The sequence below is a fragment of the Pituophis catenifer genome, unplaced genomic scaffold, assembly GCF_029215685.1.
Source record: "Pituophis catenifer annectens isolate HBS135680 unplaced genomic scaffold, rPitCat1.0.hap2 SCAF_3, whole genome shotgun sequence".
Classification (NCBI taxonomy): domain Eukaryota; kingdom Metazoa; phylum Chordata; class Lepidosauria; order Squamata; family Colubridae; genus Pituophis; species Pituophis catenifer.
The window spans coordinates 21,179,731-21,192,993 of NW_027256883.1; the positions used below are offsets into that span (position 1 = coordinate 21,179,731).

At 38.4% G+C, this 13,263-nt stretch overlaps 1 protein-coding gene across 1 annotated transcript in view; it reads left to right on the plus strand.

Moving 5' to 3' along the window:
- The window catches only part of CSMD3 (CUB and Sushi multiple domains 3), a 700,075-nt gene that overhangs the window by 483,807 nt on the left and 203,005 nt on the right, over window positions 1–13,263 (plus strand). The window contains exons 23-26 of the mRNA XM_070942050.1: window positions 1,151–1,307; window positions 2,544–2,735; window positions 4,331–4,457; window positions 5,589–5,791. Coding sequence (XP_070798151.1) covers window positions 1,151–1,307; window positions 2,544–2,735; window positions 4,331–4,457; window positions 5,589–5,791 — 679 coding nt within the window. The remainder of the gene's footprint in view (window positions 1–1,150; window positions 1,308–2,543; window positions 2,736–4,330; window positions 4,458–5,588; window positions 5,792–13,263) is intronic.

A 13,263-nucleotide genomic window follows, 5' to 3' on the forward strand; every position in this document is an offset into this window, starting at 1 on the left:
ACCATACAAGGGTCAATTTTGTGTTTGCTGTAAGTCTTGGAACAGGTCAATAATCTGGCATGACAGAGTTTCTAGGACTGCTCTTTATTGTGATTACCTAGAATAACAGAATCTCAAAAGCCTCTTTAAGTTTCTCTCTGTCACATCTTATACTAAAGAAAATTGAGATGGAGTTATTTTGAGTTTCTTTCTATTACTTCCCTCTTTCTAAAGACAGGATCATCTTGTCTGCCAGTCCCACCTTAATGATTCATTTATTCCTTTCCTTTTCTCAAGATTAAGCTCTATGTCACTTTACAGACTGTAGATAAATGTAAACTATCTCTTGAAATTTGGAGAAAGTTATTAGAGCCTTTGCTAAATTAATGCCATTTTTTAATTTTAAAAAACCCAACATCTAGTAATTGCATATTTATAACATAACGTAAGTTTTAATAAAGTAACCTTCCCCCCCCCTTTCTCTGTCCCTTCCTCCCTCCCTTTCTCTCACTCCTCTGTATGTTGTATGAACCAACATATCTGGCAGTTTATAATTCAGGGTTTTAGGTGAACCCATAAAATGGGTTAATTTAGTAACCAAGTTAAGTCTACGAAGTGAACATAATCCTTATCTTTTTAAGAATTTCTTGTGCTCCCCTTATTTTCCAAGGATATCTGCAGGGGAGTGGAAATTGTTTAAGATAATAAATAAATTGGTACTTCAAAGCCAACCACGCAGCCTAGATGTCTAATTTGCATATAGATTACAATGTCCTTTAGACTTATAGCTAGTTTGTTTGCTAGTCCCACTGCAGTCATTTGCTTTGTTTTGATATCAGTATATGAATTAGTAAACTGTTTTCATAGAAATAAACTTCAGAGAGTCTTTTAATACGACTTGAAAAGAGAAAATGAGTGCCATCATTAAAATGCTGACTCTCAATGTAAACAGTTGTTTACAACTTGTGAGCTGAAGTGGAAGTCCTACCTTTGTCATGGATTTTTTTAAAAAAAAAGTAATTTGGCTTTTTTTTAAAAGTACTAAGGCTCTTGAGATAATATTCGGTGTTATCAAACTGAGTAAATTCAGCAGTCCTGATCTATCTCAGTTTTGTGTTTACTCTCTGTTTTGTGCTTATTGAAATTATCTAAAGTCAATTTGCTTTTTCAGATATACGATGGGAAAGATAATACAGCACATTTGCTGGGTGCATTTACTGGAGCTTCTCTAAGAGGACTAACACTGAGCAGTACTTCAAATCATCTTTGGCTTGAATTTAATTCAGATGGTGAGGGTACAGATGAAGGATTTCAGCTCGTATATACCAGTAAGTATTTCAGAAAGTAAAATAAAGAATCAAGTAAGAAATGATCATGACCTTTGTTTTGGTGGGGTAGCACAGTCGTTAGAATGCAATATTGCGAACTGACTCTGCCCACTGCCAGGAGTTTGATCCTGACCAGTTCAAGGTTGACTCAGCCTTCCATCCCTCTGATGTCTGTAAAATGAATACCCAGATTGTTGGGGGCAATATGTTGACATTGTAAATCACTCAGAGAGTGCTGTAAAGCACTGTGAAGCATAAATAAGTCTAAGTGCTATAAACTTGATGAAAACAATGCACTCCAAGTTCATCAGAAATAATATTGAATAGACATTATTAGAAAGAGTTTCATAATATGTCATCCAAATGTATGCCCAAGTTAATATATATTGACTATTAACAATAAATATATATAATAAGGCATAATATCAGAAAAAATATGATAAAGGGGATGTATATTTGATATTGCATGTTTTAACAGCAGCAAGAATTGTATTTGCACAACATTGGAAAAGTGAGGAAACATCTATGGAAGAAGATATAATTTTAAAAATATTGGACAGAAATGGACAGATTAACGCTGAAGATAAAAGAAAAAGAAGACACAGAATATTTTTGAATTTGGGATTGTTTTATCAATGGTTGGATAAAAGGGGTAGAAATTAGGAATTTAAGAAGTATTACTATGTAAACGAACTGACCCAGACAGTATGCTGTTGATTAAGCACATATTGTATGTAAAGAGAAAACAAATTATGATCAATTTGTCCAATGGATGGTCAAAATGTCTGGCCGGAGATAAAGAAGTCTTTTAAAATTTTCTATAAATTTTATCAATTTTTCTTTCATCGTCAAATCAAAATATTATAGTACACTAGCCTAGGAAATTAAATATTGACGCCTAGTGCTTTACAGCACTCTCTGGGTGGTTTAGAATGTCAGCATTATTTGCATATCGCTCCCAACAATCTGGGTCCTCATTTTACTGACCTTCAGAGGACAGAAAGCCGAATTAACCTCAAGCCCCTAAGGATCACACTCCAGATTGTGGGCAGAGTTAGTCTGCACTATGGCATTCTAACCACTGCACTACCAGGGCTCAAATGATACATACATGCATAGCTAGAAAAAAATAAATCATTGCATTAAACAGTCTACTTTTAAGTTATGATCTATAATTTTGGGGGAAAAATCCTAGCTTGGATTTTAACACTTGATTTTCTTTCCTTCCTTTCATAGGTTTTGAACTTTCTCACTGTGAGGATCCAGGTGTTCCACAATTTGGATACAAAATCAGTGACCAAGGCCATTTTGCTGGCAGCACTATCATTTATGGATGTAATCCTGGTTACACCCTCCATGGGAGCAGTCTTCTAAAATGCATGACTGGAGAAAGAAGAACTTGGGATTATCCCCTGCCATCTTGTATCGGTAATCAGTTTCTTATTATCAGAAATATACTTCTATCACTTTCAATCAATCAGAATAGAACTTTCGAAGTCTTCTAGTCCAACCTCCTGCTCAAGCAGGTTGGACTAGAAGACTTTGAAAGTTCTATTCTGATTGATTATTGTCTGACCATTTCAGACAAGTGACTATGTAGTCTCTTCTTAAAAACCTCCAGTGATGAAGCACCCAGAACATCTGATGGCAAGCTGTTCCACTGGTTAATTGTTTTCACTGTTAGGAAGTTTCTCCTTAATTCCAGGTGGCTTCTTTCCTTGATTAGTTCCATCCATTATTTCTTGTCTTGCCTTCTTGTGCTTTGGAAAATAAGTTGACCCCCTCCCCTTTGTGGCAACCTCTCAAATATTGGAATACTGCTATCATGTCCCCACTAGTCCTTCTTTTCCCTAGACTAGCTTTGCAAAGAAGTACTTTTATTCTTATTGTTCTTCACTTGGTGAACTTTTTTTTTCTTTTCTCTCAAAACAATGTTGTGAGGTAGATTATACGGAAGGATGATGATTGCTCAAGTCCCAACTGACGTTTATGAATAAGAAGACATTTCAATCAAGTCTTTTTTTATTTTATTGACAAACTCCATCATAACCATGGAGTAGCATTGAATACACATTACACACACACACACACACACACACACACACACTTATATGTATGAGGAGATTCTGAAAATTGTTCTCCTAGAACATGAACACATTTTGTCTCTTCTTCATTCCTCTTTTTTATTCAAACATTTTTTTTTTTAAAAAAAAGTATAAAATACAAAAAAACAAAACAAAGGAAATGAGTTAGAAAAAAAGGAAAGGGATAACTAAAAACATAGTGAGTACAAGTAACAAGAACAAACTATAAAACAAAGGAACTTCTGAGTTTCTTTGAAACAGAGAAAAACCTATAAATCAATGACTGCTTGAACTAGAGTGAACCTAACAAACAGTACTTCTATCATCATAAATAGATGTAATCATCAAAACCCAAAGTTAAAATCTCATTTTTTTTCCTGTTGCACTTAAAGCATTCAAGATTTACTTGCTCTTCATCATTATTTCAACAGTTAAAGGCGTCGAGTGATTATATAAATAATGAGAAGGGTCGGATACTCTTTTATTTTCTCTTCGCCTATTGATCCCAATCAATATTGGAAATGGAGGAGAATGATATACACTCTGCATATTACAAGTAGTCCTCACTTACTGACCAGAATTGGGACCAGAAACTCCATGGCTAAACAAAGTAATTGTTAAAGGAAACATTACAACATTACCAAACTTATAATATCAGTTCTGACTGCAGTATTAAATTGCCACAGATCATTGGGTACTTAAGTCATTAATTGGCAATTTCCTATAACATTCCCCATTGATTTTGCTGTTTGGAACCCATCTGGGAAAGCCACAGATGGGCCTTCCCCCATCTGTGGCCTTCCCACAGATGGTTATAGGTTGATATTGTTATAGGTTTGGAATGAAACTCCTCCTATTCTACATGTTTCAGTTGCTGTAGAAACATCCTGATCAATATTTATCATAAATAATTGCAATTTTCCACTTTGTTTTTATCAGCTGAATGTGGAGGTTGTTTTAAAGGAGAATCTTCAGGAAGAATCTTGTCCCCTGGCTACCCCTTTCCTTATGATAATAATCTGCGTTGTACGTGGATAATCGAAGTAGATCCAGGAAACATTGTCAGGTACTCCAGGACAATCTTAACGATAGACTAAGAAAAAAAAAATATTTTGGAATACAAAAACTAAGAAATCTGTTTGGAATCCATTTATTAGTGTAAATTTTCCCTTTTATTCAGAATTTAATGTTATATTAAAGTTATATTATTTGGGGAAACAACAATATAAATATAACTGGGATAGTGCTTGGCAGGTGGAGTATAGAAATTTTATCTTCTATATTTTCTGGTGGGCTAAAATGATTTACCACAGTTTTGGGTGAACAAACATTTGTTGCAAATCTGTATGGACTATTATAATTGGAGGGTTGGGTCTGGGTTGATGATTGATAAAAGGCTGATAGTTGTTTGGAATCTCTAAGACATAATGAATGGCTTCATTGATTTACTTTGCCTTCCTTCTGACTCCTTGTCCAGCTGTGGTAGCAGCTACAGAAGTCATTATACTTGTACAGAAGCCTCATCTGACATTTTTGTTCAGTGCCAGAAGAAACTTTGGTGTATGCATTGCATGTACTGTACATCAAATGTTTTCTCACATTAGATCTACACAGGTAAAGGTAAAGGTTCCTTTTGCACACATGTGCTAGTCGTTCCTGACTCTAGGGGGCGGTGCTCATCTCTGTTTCAAAGCCGAAGAGCCAGCGCTGCCCGAAGATGTCTCCGTGGTCATGTGGCTGGCATGACTAAATGCCAAAGGTGCACGGAACACTACTACCTTCCCACCAAAGGTGGTCCCTATTTTTCTACTTGCATTTTTTACGTGCTTTCGAACTGCTAGGTTGGCAGAAGCTGGGACAAGTAATGGATGCTACACGGCACTAGGGATTCGAACCACTGAACTGCTGACCTTTCGATCGACAAGTCTTAGCCACTGAGCTACCGCGTCCCTTTAGATCTACATAAGAATCTTCAAATCAAGGCATAGAGATCCATTGAGGAGAATCTCAAAGAAAACAATGCTGCTCATCACCTGAAAGGCAGACCTCTTTATGTAGACCTTTTAATTATCAATCAAGTATCTTTCTCCCCTACACAATCCCTTCTAAACTGTAACTCCTAGTAGCATAGATTTAGTTGCAATTATTTAATTTATTTATTTGAATTGGGCATTAATATTTGGTGTTTTTTTAACAGCCTCCAATTTCTGGCATTTGATACTGAAGCCTCACATGATATCCTACGTGTCTGGGATGGACCCCCTGAAAATGACATGCTGTTGAAAGAAATTAGTGGCTCTCTTATTCCAGAAGGCATCCACAGCACTCTAAACATAGTGACAATACAATTTGACACAGACTTCTATATCAGCAAATCTGGATTTGCCATTCAATTTTCAAGTAAGTTAATATACATGTGTGGCTATGAGTAGTCCAAAATCTAGATTTTTTTAAAATGTTGCAAAAATTTCCTTCTAGATTATAGATTAATTAGCCAATGATTGTATATCTGTCTGGCTATCTGGTTTTCTTTGTCCCTTCCACCTTGGTGACCACAGTCTTCCCAAAGGCCAAAAAGATCAGGGCTGGAAAGACTCAGGATTAAAGTATGTCATAATTCAGACACTGACAAAGAGAAACCATAGTTCCTCAGTCCAAAGGTTGACCCTTTTAACAGAAGGGATCTGGAGAAATACTCTTGTAGGATATGGCAAGACAGGCAGAGATCCTCAGATATAGGCAGTTCCAGAATTAGCTTGGCTCTGCCTTATAAAAAGGTAAAGGTTCCCCTTGCACATATGTGCTAATCGTTCCTGACTCTAGGGGGCGGTGCTCATCTCCGTTTCAAAACCAAAAAGCCAGTGCTGTCCGAAGACATCTTCATGGTCATGTGGCTGGCATGACTAAACACCAAAGGCACACAGAACATTGTTACCTTCACATCAAAGGTGGTCCCTATTTTTCTACTTGCATTTTTTATGTGCTTTCGAACTGCTAGGTTGGCAGAAGCTGGGGCAAGTAATGGGAGCTCACCCCGTTACATGGCACTAGGGATTCGAAATGCTGAACTGCTGACCTTTCAATCAACAACTTCAGCGTCTTAGCCACTGAGGCACTGTGTCCCTCTGCCATATACAGGACTTTAAATTGCATCTGGACGGATAACAATAGTATAAATCCAAATAAATCATGGACTTTCCAGAACGGTGTACACTGACTTAACTTATAGTAAAGAGGTCTAGAACTAGAAGACAGGTTTTCTTGGTTTTAGGCCCTATGTTATGTGGAACACTATCCCTAATACGTAATTGGCTCTCTCTCTCTCTCTTTTTTTTTTCATAATAGAAATCACTTTAAATTATCCTGTTTATATACTGTACATGACCCACAACTGGCCATCTAGGGGCAGTCTGTAAATCTTTTAAATTAAAATGAATTAAATAATACAACTTTATTGTATTTCCCAAGTCATACAAGCCGACATAGATCAGTTTACTGCTTCTAATATTAAAATTAACACTTTCAAGATGAAGTTAGTTGATATATTAGTTGGTCTTTCATATGATCTAATTTATTCCAGATTCCCAGATTTCTTTTTGATGACCAAAACTGTATTTTATTAAACTTCAAAAAAAGTGTTTTCTTTTCTTCATCTAACTCAAATGCAGTATCATAATATCAAAGAACAAGACTACTCTGCCACAATTTCATTTTATCTTTCTTATTAATCCACTCTCTTTTGCTAATGTTTTCCCTTTCATTAAACTTATTTAAAGTTAGCATTTGATTCAGTGGAAGTACAAAATGCTCAGTGTGTGGCCAGACTGAAAATTAGTATGATTCAGTAGCTTTGATTGTTGACAATCAAACTACTTTGAAGAGTCAGATTGCTGAATTTGTCTTCCCTATCTCATGAAAGACATGAAGAAATATATTGGGATACTTTTGAACCAAATTGTGCAGCAGCTTTGTGTCAGTCAGGCGTGTTCCAGGTTTGTGCTGCCAATACAATAAAATAATTAGAAGTCTTTTAAAGGAAGCAAAATTAGCAGAAAACTCAGGTTGAATAGATATATTGGTACATGACTAAATGTAGAATCTCTGTATAAAAGAAAACCAGACTTCTATCACAGTAAGAACTTCTGACCAATGTGGAGAACCTTTGCTCTAATTATCAGGCTTTCATATGCTGTCCAATACATGACATGAAAATTAAAGTGCATCTAAGTTTCAGCATACATCTACTTATTGATAATTAAACATTGATATCCTGTAACTTTTTTAGACCCAAATAATTAATTTGTGATGTTGATAGCAATCTGTTTGTATGATAGAAGATGCAGTAGTTAGTTTAGGGTAGGCATGGTGAAAAAAATCAAATTCACAGTCATGCTGGTGTGATTGAAACTCTGTGATGCTTTAAAAATGGCACCATCTTCAGAACTTCAAGTCACCATTGAGGTCAGCAACTTAATATTCTGATCACATCTTTTGAACATTCCTGCTGGAATTTGAACCACCCATTGGGAGAATATGGTTTTTCCTGGCACACGGTGAGCACCAGCAAAGCTAACAAAATATTGGCTTCAGTAGTTGAAGGAGATAGTGCCAAACAAATTACTCACCTTTACCATTTTGTAATCTTTAGACTGGAATATTACATACAGGAAATGTGGACATGTGGAAATGATGGCAAAATAACAGATCACACAAAGACTAAACCAGACTAAAGGTTTAATTCTTCTTAGAGCCTATGTGTTTCCTTGTTTGGAAAATTAAAACAGAACCAAATGCTAATCTCATCACGACTGTAGATGTACAATTGGAATTAGCAGATCTGCATGAAAATAATATGATATATATCAAACTCTGAACTTCTGTTTTCTAAACTAATATATCCCACTACTATGATATGAAAAGCAGTTCAATCAACAAGTGTGTTTGTTTGTATCTGTCAAATGGTTAAGATGATGAATGTAACCATGAGATTACAGTTTTGTGCTTGACCAACAATGCACACAAACACAGGTGGTGCTTTCAACTCTTATGGCTGTGACTTGATTTAAAAAAAAAATAATACCTTATGGATAATCTGATTTAGTTTGAACTTTGTGGGTATTTTGCCTTGCATTTCTGCAGCCAGTTTTATTTCTATATTGAATAATGTTAACCACATTTAGTCAGAAGTGTTCTTCATAATACTGATTAACCCTGGTAAAATTGATGAAATGGATGAGATAAGAAGGAGTTGCTCACAAGATTGCTGAGATTTTCAATCATGCTGGCTAGCAAATATTACATGGGAAGTGGGGTGGAGGGTATATTAAAAAAAAAGCACAATAATTCATGAATAGGAAATGGTCCTGAATCTACGAGTAGAACCTTTCAAGGAAATGATTGAGAATTAGTCTTGGGAAAAAATGTTTAATATTTCATTTTAATAACTTTGGCAGCAGATAAAGCAATGTATTCATGCAATTTCATAATGGCATAAAGTTGGGAGTCTTTGTTGAGACCGATAGTGCTGAGAGATTAGGCAGATAGAACTTCTTAGAATACAGTAATTGAAAGGGATAAAATTTCATCATACAAAGTACTTAAATGGAACTTTTCCTCTCCCCCTCTGTCTGTAATTGTATTTTGGAGATGGTAGACGTACAGGAGACCTTGGGATTTATCCATCATAGAATGATGAATCATGAATGTGAAGTAGCTACAAACAAAATAAATATTATTCTATAGTATATTAAATGAGTAATTCCAGGATGTGCAGGAAAATTTCAGTGGTACTATGCAAAACATTTTGTCTTTAGTTCTTCGTGGAAACAGAGAAAAGGAAGGAAGGAAGGAAGGAAGGAAGGAAGGAAGGAAGGAAGGAAGGAAGGAAATATTTTTGTAAAAACAGCTGTCATTATATTCTATTCAATTTTCCAACAAGAAGTATGTGCAGCTATATTTAAACTTCAAATTAATCTACATAATTTTTTGTCTAATTTTAAAAGTTTATAAAAGGTGACTCCAAAAAAGTATAGAGTACAGAGAATAGATACTGTAGAATAAATTAACAACAAAAGCTTCATGTAAAAAGCAGTCTTAAAGAGTAAAATAACCCAGAGTTTACAGATTGTTGAATCAATTGGGGATGTGATCTCACCTGGAAGTGCCTGATTTTCTGTCTTTGCAGAAGATGCTGCAAAAGATATTAAATAGGAATACCACTTAGACTTATATACCTTTCCATAATGCTTTATAGCCATCTCAAAGTGGTTTACAGAATCAGCATATTGCCCCCAACAATCTGGGTCCTCATTTAACCAACCTTGGAAAGATGGAAGGCTGTGTCAACCTTGAGCCGGTCAGGTTTGAACTCCTGGCAATGGGTAGAGTTAGCCTGCAATACTGCAATCCAACCACTCTGCCATCATGGCTCCAAACACCCAATTAAGCATGGCATTTAAATTCAGGAAGTATGTGTAATCAGTTTTATGGATTTGTGGCACCTTAGTTAAACATTGTGGTCTACGAGGGATATTCAGTAATGAATATTCTAATATTGTGGCCCAATTTCCACTATTAGTCCAAGAAAGAGAGTCCCTCTGCATACATGAAAGGGATTTTAATTTTAGAAATAATCTTAAATATAATCCATTATGGAATTTTAAAGCAAAGAGGTGGTAATAAACATGATTCAAACAAGGAACTCCCTAGTTAACTAAGAAAATGCACAAGCCATATTTTTATTTTCTGTTATGAAAACTGTGTACTTTAATGCTTTTCAGAATACCTTCTCCAAAGATAACTTGTAAGAAAAACTTGAAATATCAGAGAAAGAAAAAACATTTGAAAGGGGGAGAAAGCAGGTCAAATAAATATTTGTGTTTACAGGATAATAGTCCTTTCCCATTCCCAAATACAGCAAATATAGAAGGGAGGATCAGACCTACAGGGAGAAATAAAGTTAAAGAGGAGGTTTCCAATTTAAAAACACTGCAAAAGAGACAGGACTGAGAGTATTTTTCAAAGTAAGAATATATTTAATATTGTACCTGCTAACCTTCCATCAAGATATTTTCAGTGTACTGGGAACTGAAACACAGCAGCCATAAACACATATACACATACATACACTAATGCTTTATTTTATATACGTACCTACATGAAGGTAGTCCTTGACTTACAACCGTTCACTTAAAGGTAAAGGTAAAGGTTCCCCTTGCACATATGTGCTAGTCGTTCCTGACTCTAGGGGGCGGTGCTCATCTCTGTTTCAAACCCAAAGAGCCAGCTCTGTCCAAAGACATCTCCGTGATCATGTGGCCAGCATGACCAAACACCAAAGGTGCACGGAATACAGTTACCTTCCCATCAAAGGTGGTCCCTATTTTTCTACTTGCATTTTTTACGTGCTTTCGAACTGCTAGGTTGGCAGAAGTTGGGACAAGTAATGGGAGCTCAACCCATTACATGGCACTAGGGATTCGAACCGTTGAACTGCCAACCTTTTGATCGGCAACCTCAGCATCTTATCCACTGAGCCACTGCATCCCTTGCTCACTTAGGGAGCATTCAATGTTATATCAGGTCTCCCAAAAGATACTTATGATTTGGTTCTAAAGTTCTAACACTCAAACAGATATATGTCTGCATTTCAAATTCTTGTGCTGCCCTACTCACCCACACGTATATGTCAGTGTTGATGTAGAGAGAGCTTTATATTGTCTTTCCCCGAGCAATTCTGTCTCAAGTTTCAGCTAACCCACAGCTGCTAGATTAGAACAGCAATTGGCTGGAGACCAAGTAGATAACAAGGAAATGAACATATGGCAAAATCAAAACAGTCTTGGGAATAAAGGCTTTGCCTGGGTAATTTCAAAAGAGAAGCCAAAATCCAATCTGAGGTTTAGAGCCTCCAATTAGGTTTGTCAGCCAGTCCAATGGTCAGTGTCATGCCCCCGTCATTGGAGTCTGAATCTGAGATGGAAGACGAACAGCTGACAGAGAGTGAGAGAGTGGCTCCGTTGGCTGTGGAAGAAACTGGGGAAGGGCAAAGTCAGGCTGGGTAGAGCAGGGGAGAGGTAGAACAAGGGAGGGGGGTTCAGACGATGACCAAGGCCCACCTCCTCCTCATCCTAGGGCCGTGATGGTGAACCTATGGCACAGGTGGCAAGAGGAGCCATATCTGTGGGCACATGAGCATTGCCCTAGCTTAGCTCCAGCACGCATGCGCATGCCAGCCAGCTGATTTTCTGGCCTTCCGGGTCTACCGGAAGTCAGGAAATGGGCCATTTCCAGCCTCCGGAGGGCCTCCAGGGGGATGGGGAAGACCATTTTCGCCATCCCCAGGCTCCTAGAAAGCCTGTGGAGGACGAAAAAATGACCTACCGGGCCCACCGTTACATTGTGTGCCAAAAGCGGGGGAAGTGTGTGGGGGGGTCATGCACGCATGCACGGGGGGTGGGGCATATTGAATTATGGTGTGGGCATGCACGTGCACGACCTCCCCCCCCACATTCCCCCTGCTTTTGGCACATGACAGCAAAAAGATTAGCCATCACTGTCCTAGGGCATGCAGGAAAGAATGCAGAAGAGAGCAACATGGGTTGTGTGATTTATGAGAAAGGAAAGGGCCCTGATTCCCTTCACAAGGCATATCTGAGGATGGAGTTTAAGGGAGAGGCACTTGGAAGAGGCATTTGTTGGGAACAATACTGAATTAATCTGGTGTTGAGAGTTGTGGCCTGCATTCCTGGCATTTCCTCCTGACTGTTTGAATTACTGCCATGCTACTGTATGCCTATCTTGTCTATCTTGCCTATCTTGTCTTGCTGGGATTATTCTTGCTGGGATTCATTATCTTGCCCTGCTGGAGTAACTGATTGCAGTCATTCTGTTTACAATGTTGGGACTGGAGTATCTGCAGGTTTGTGGAAGAGCTTTTCTCCAGGCCATAAAAGGGATGTTGGGGGCACAGTTGGTGCCAATAAAGGGATTCATACCATTTTTTTGGCTGTGTTGCCTGTGTGCCACACCCTGGTCATCACAATCAGAGTTTCAGGGTTTCCAAGCAGAATTCACAGGAACAGACCAGGACAGGAAGTCAGAGGGTTGTTTCTAAGTGAAGCCAGCCACAAACAAGCCCCAGACTAAACTTCCAGGTAATGGCCAATTAGTCTATCAAAAGGATAACCAGCTGCTCAAACAGGGTCCAAAACACAAACACAAAACCTCCCAGAAACTTAAACTAAATCCATGTAACTCATGAACTGCAGAGTCTCAGAAACACAAACAAACATCTGGCCACAACTCACACACATTGCTTCCAGCAATGCCTCCCTCTCCCCGCTGTGCTAAATAGCTCCCAGTGCAGCCCACCAAAAGAGGTGAAGCCTTTTCCCAAGAAATCTGGCAGACATCCACATCTCTGCCCTGTATACTCTGGGATCCACCATGGCAGGCAGCTCCTCCCCCTCTTCCTCACTGGCCTGCAAGCTCTCCCCAGCCGAGACCTGTTGTGCTGGCAGTTTAGGGTCAGTAATTTCAGATGAGTCAGGAATGATCCCATTCTCCCCCATAGACAGGGCGCGCAACTTGGGCGTCCTCTTGGACTCACGGCTGAGTCTGGAGGATCATATCATAGCCATGACCAGGGGGGCGTTTGCCCAGGTTCACCTGGTGTACCAGTTGTGCCCATACTTGGACCGAGATGCCCTACACACAGTCACTCATGCGCTAGTCACCTCCTGGATCGACTACTGCAATGCTCTTGGGGCTGCCCGTGAAGACCACCTGGAGGCTTCATCTGGTGCAGAATGCGGCCATGCGGGTTATTGCGGGATGGACCCAATACTCCCATATACAGCACTCCTGTGCGG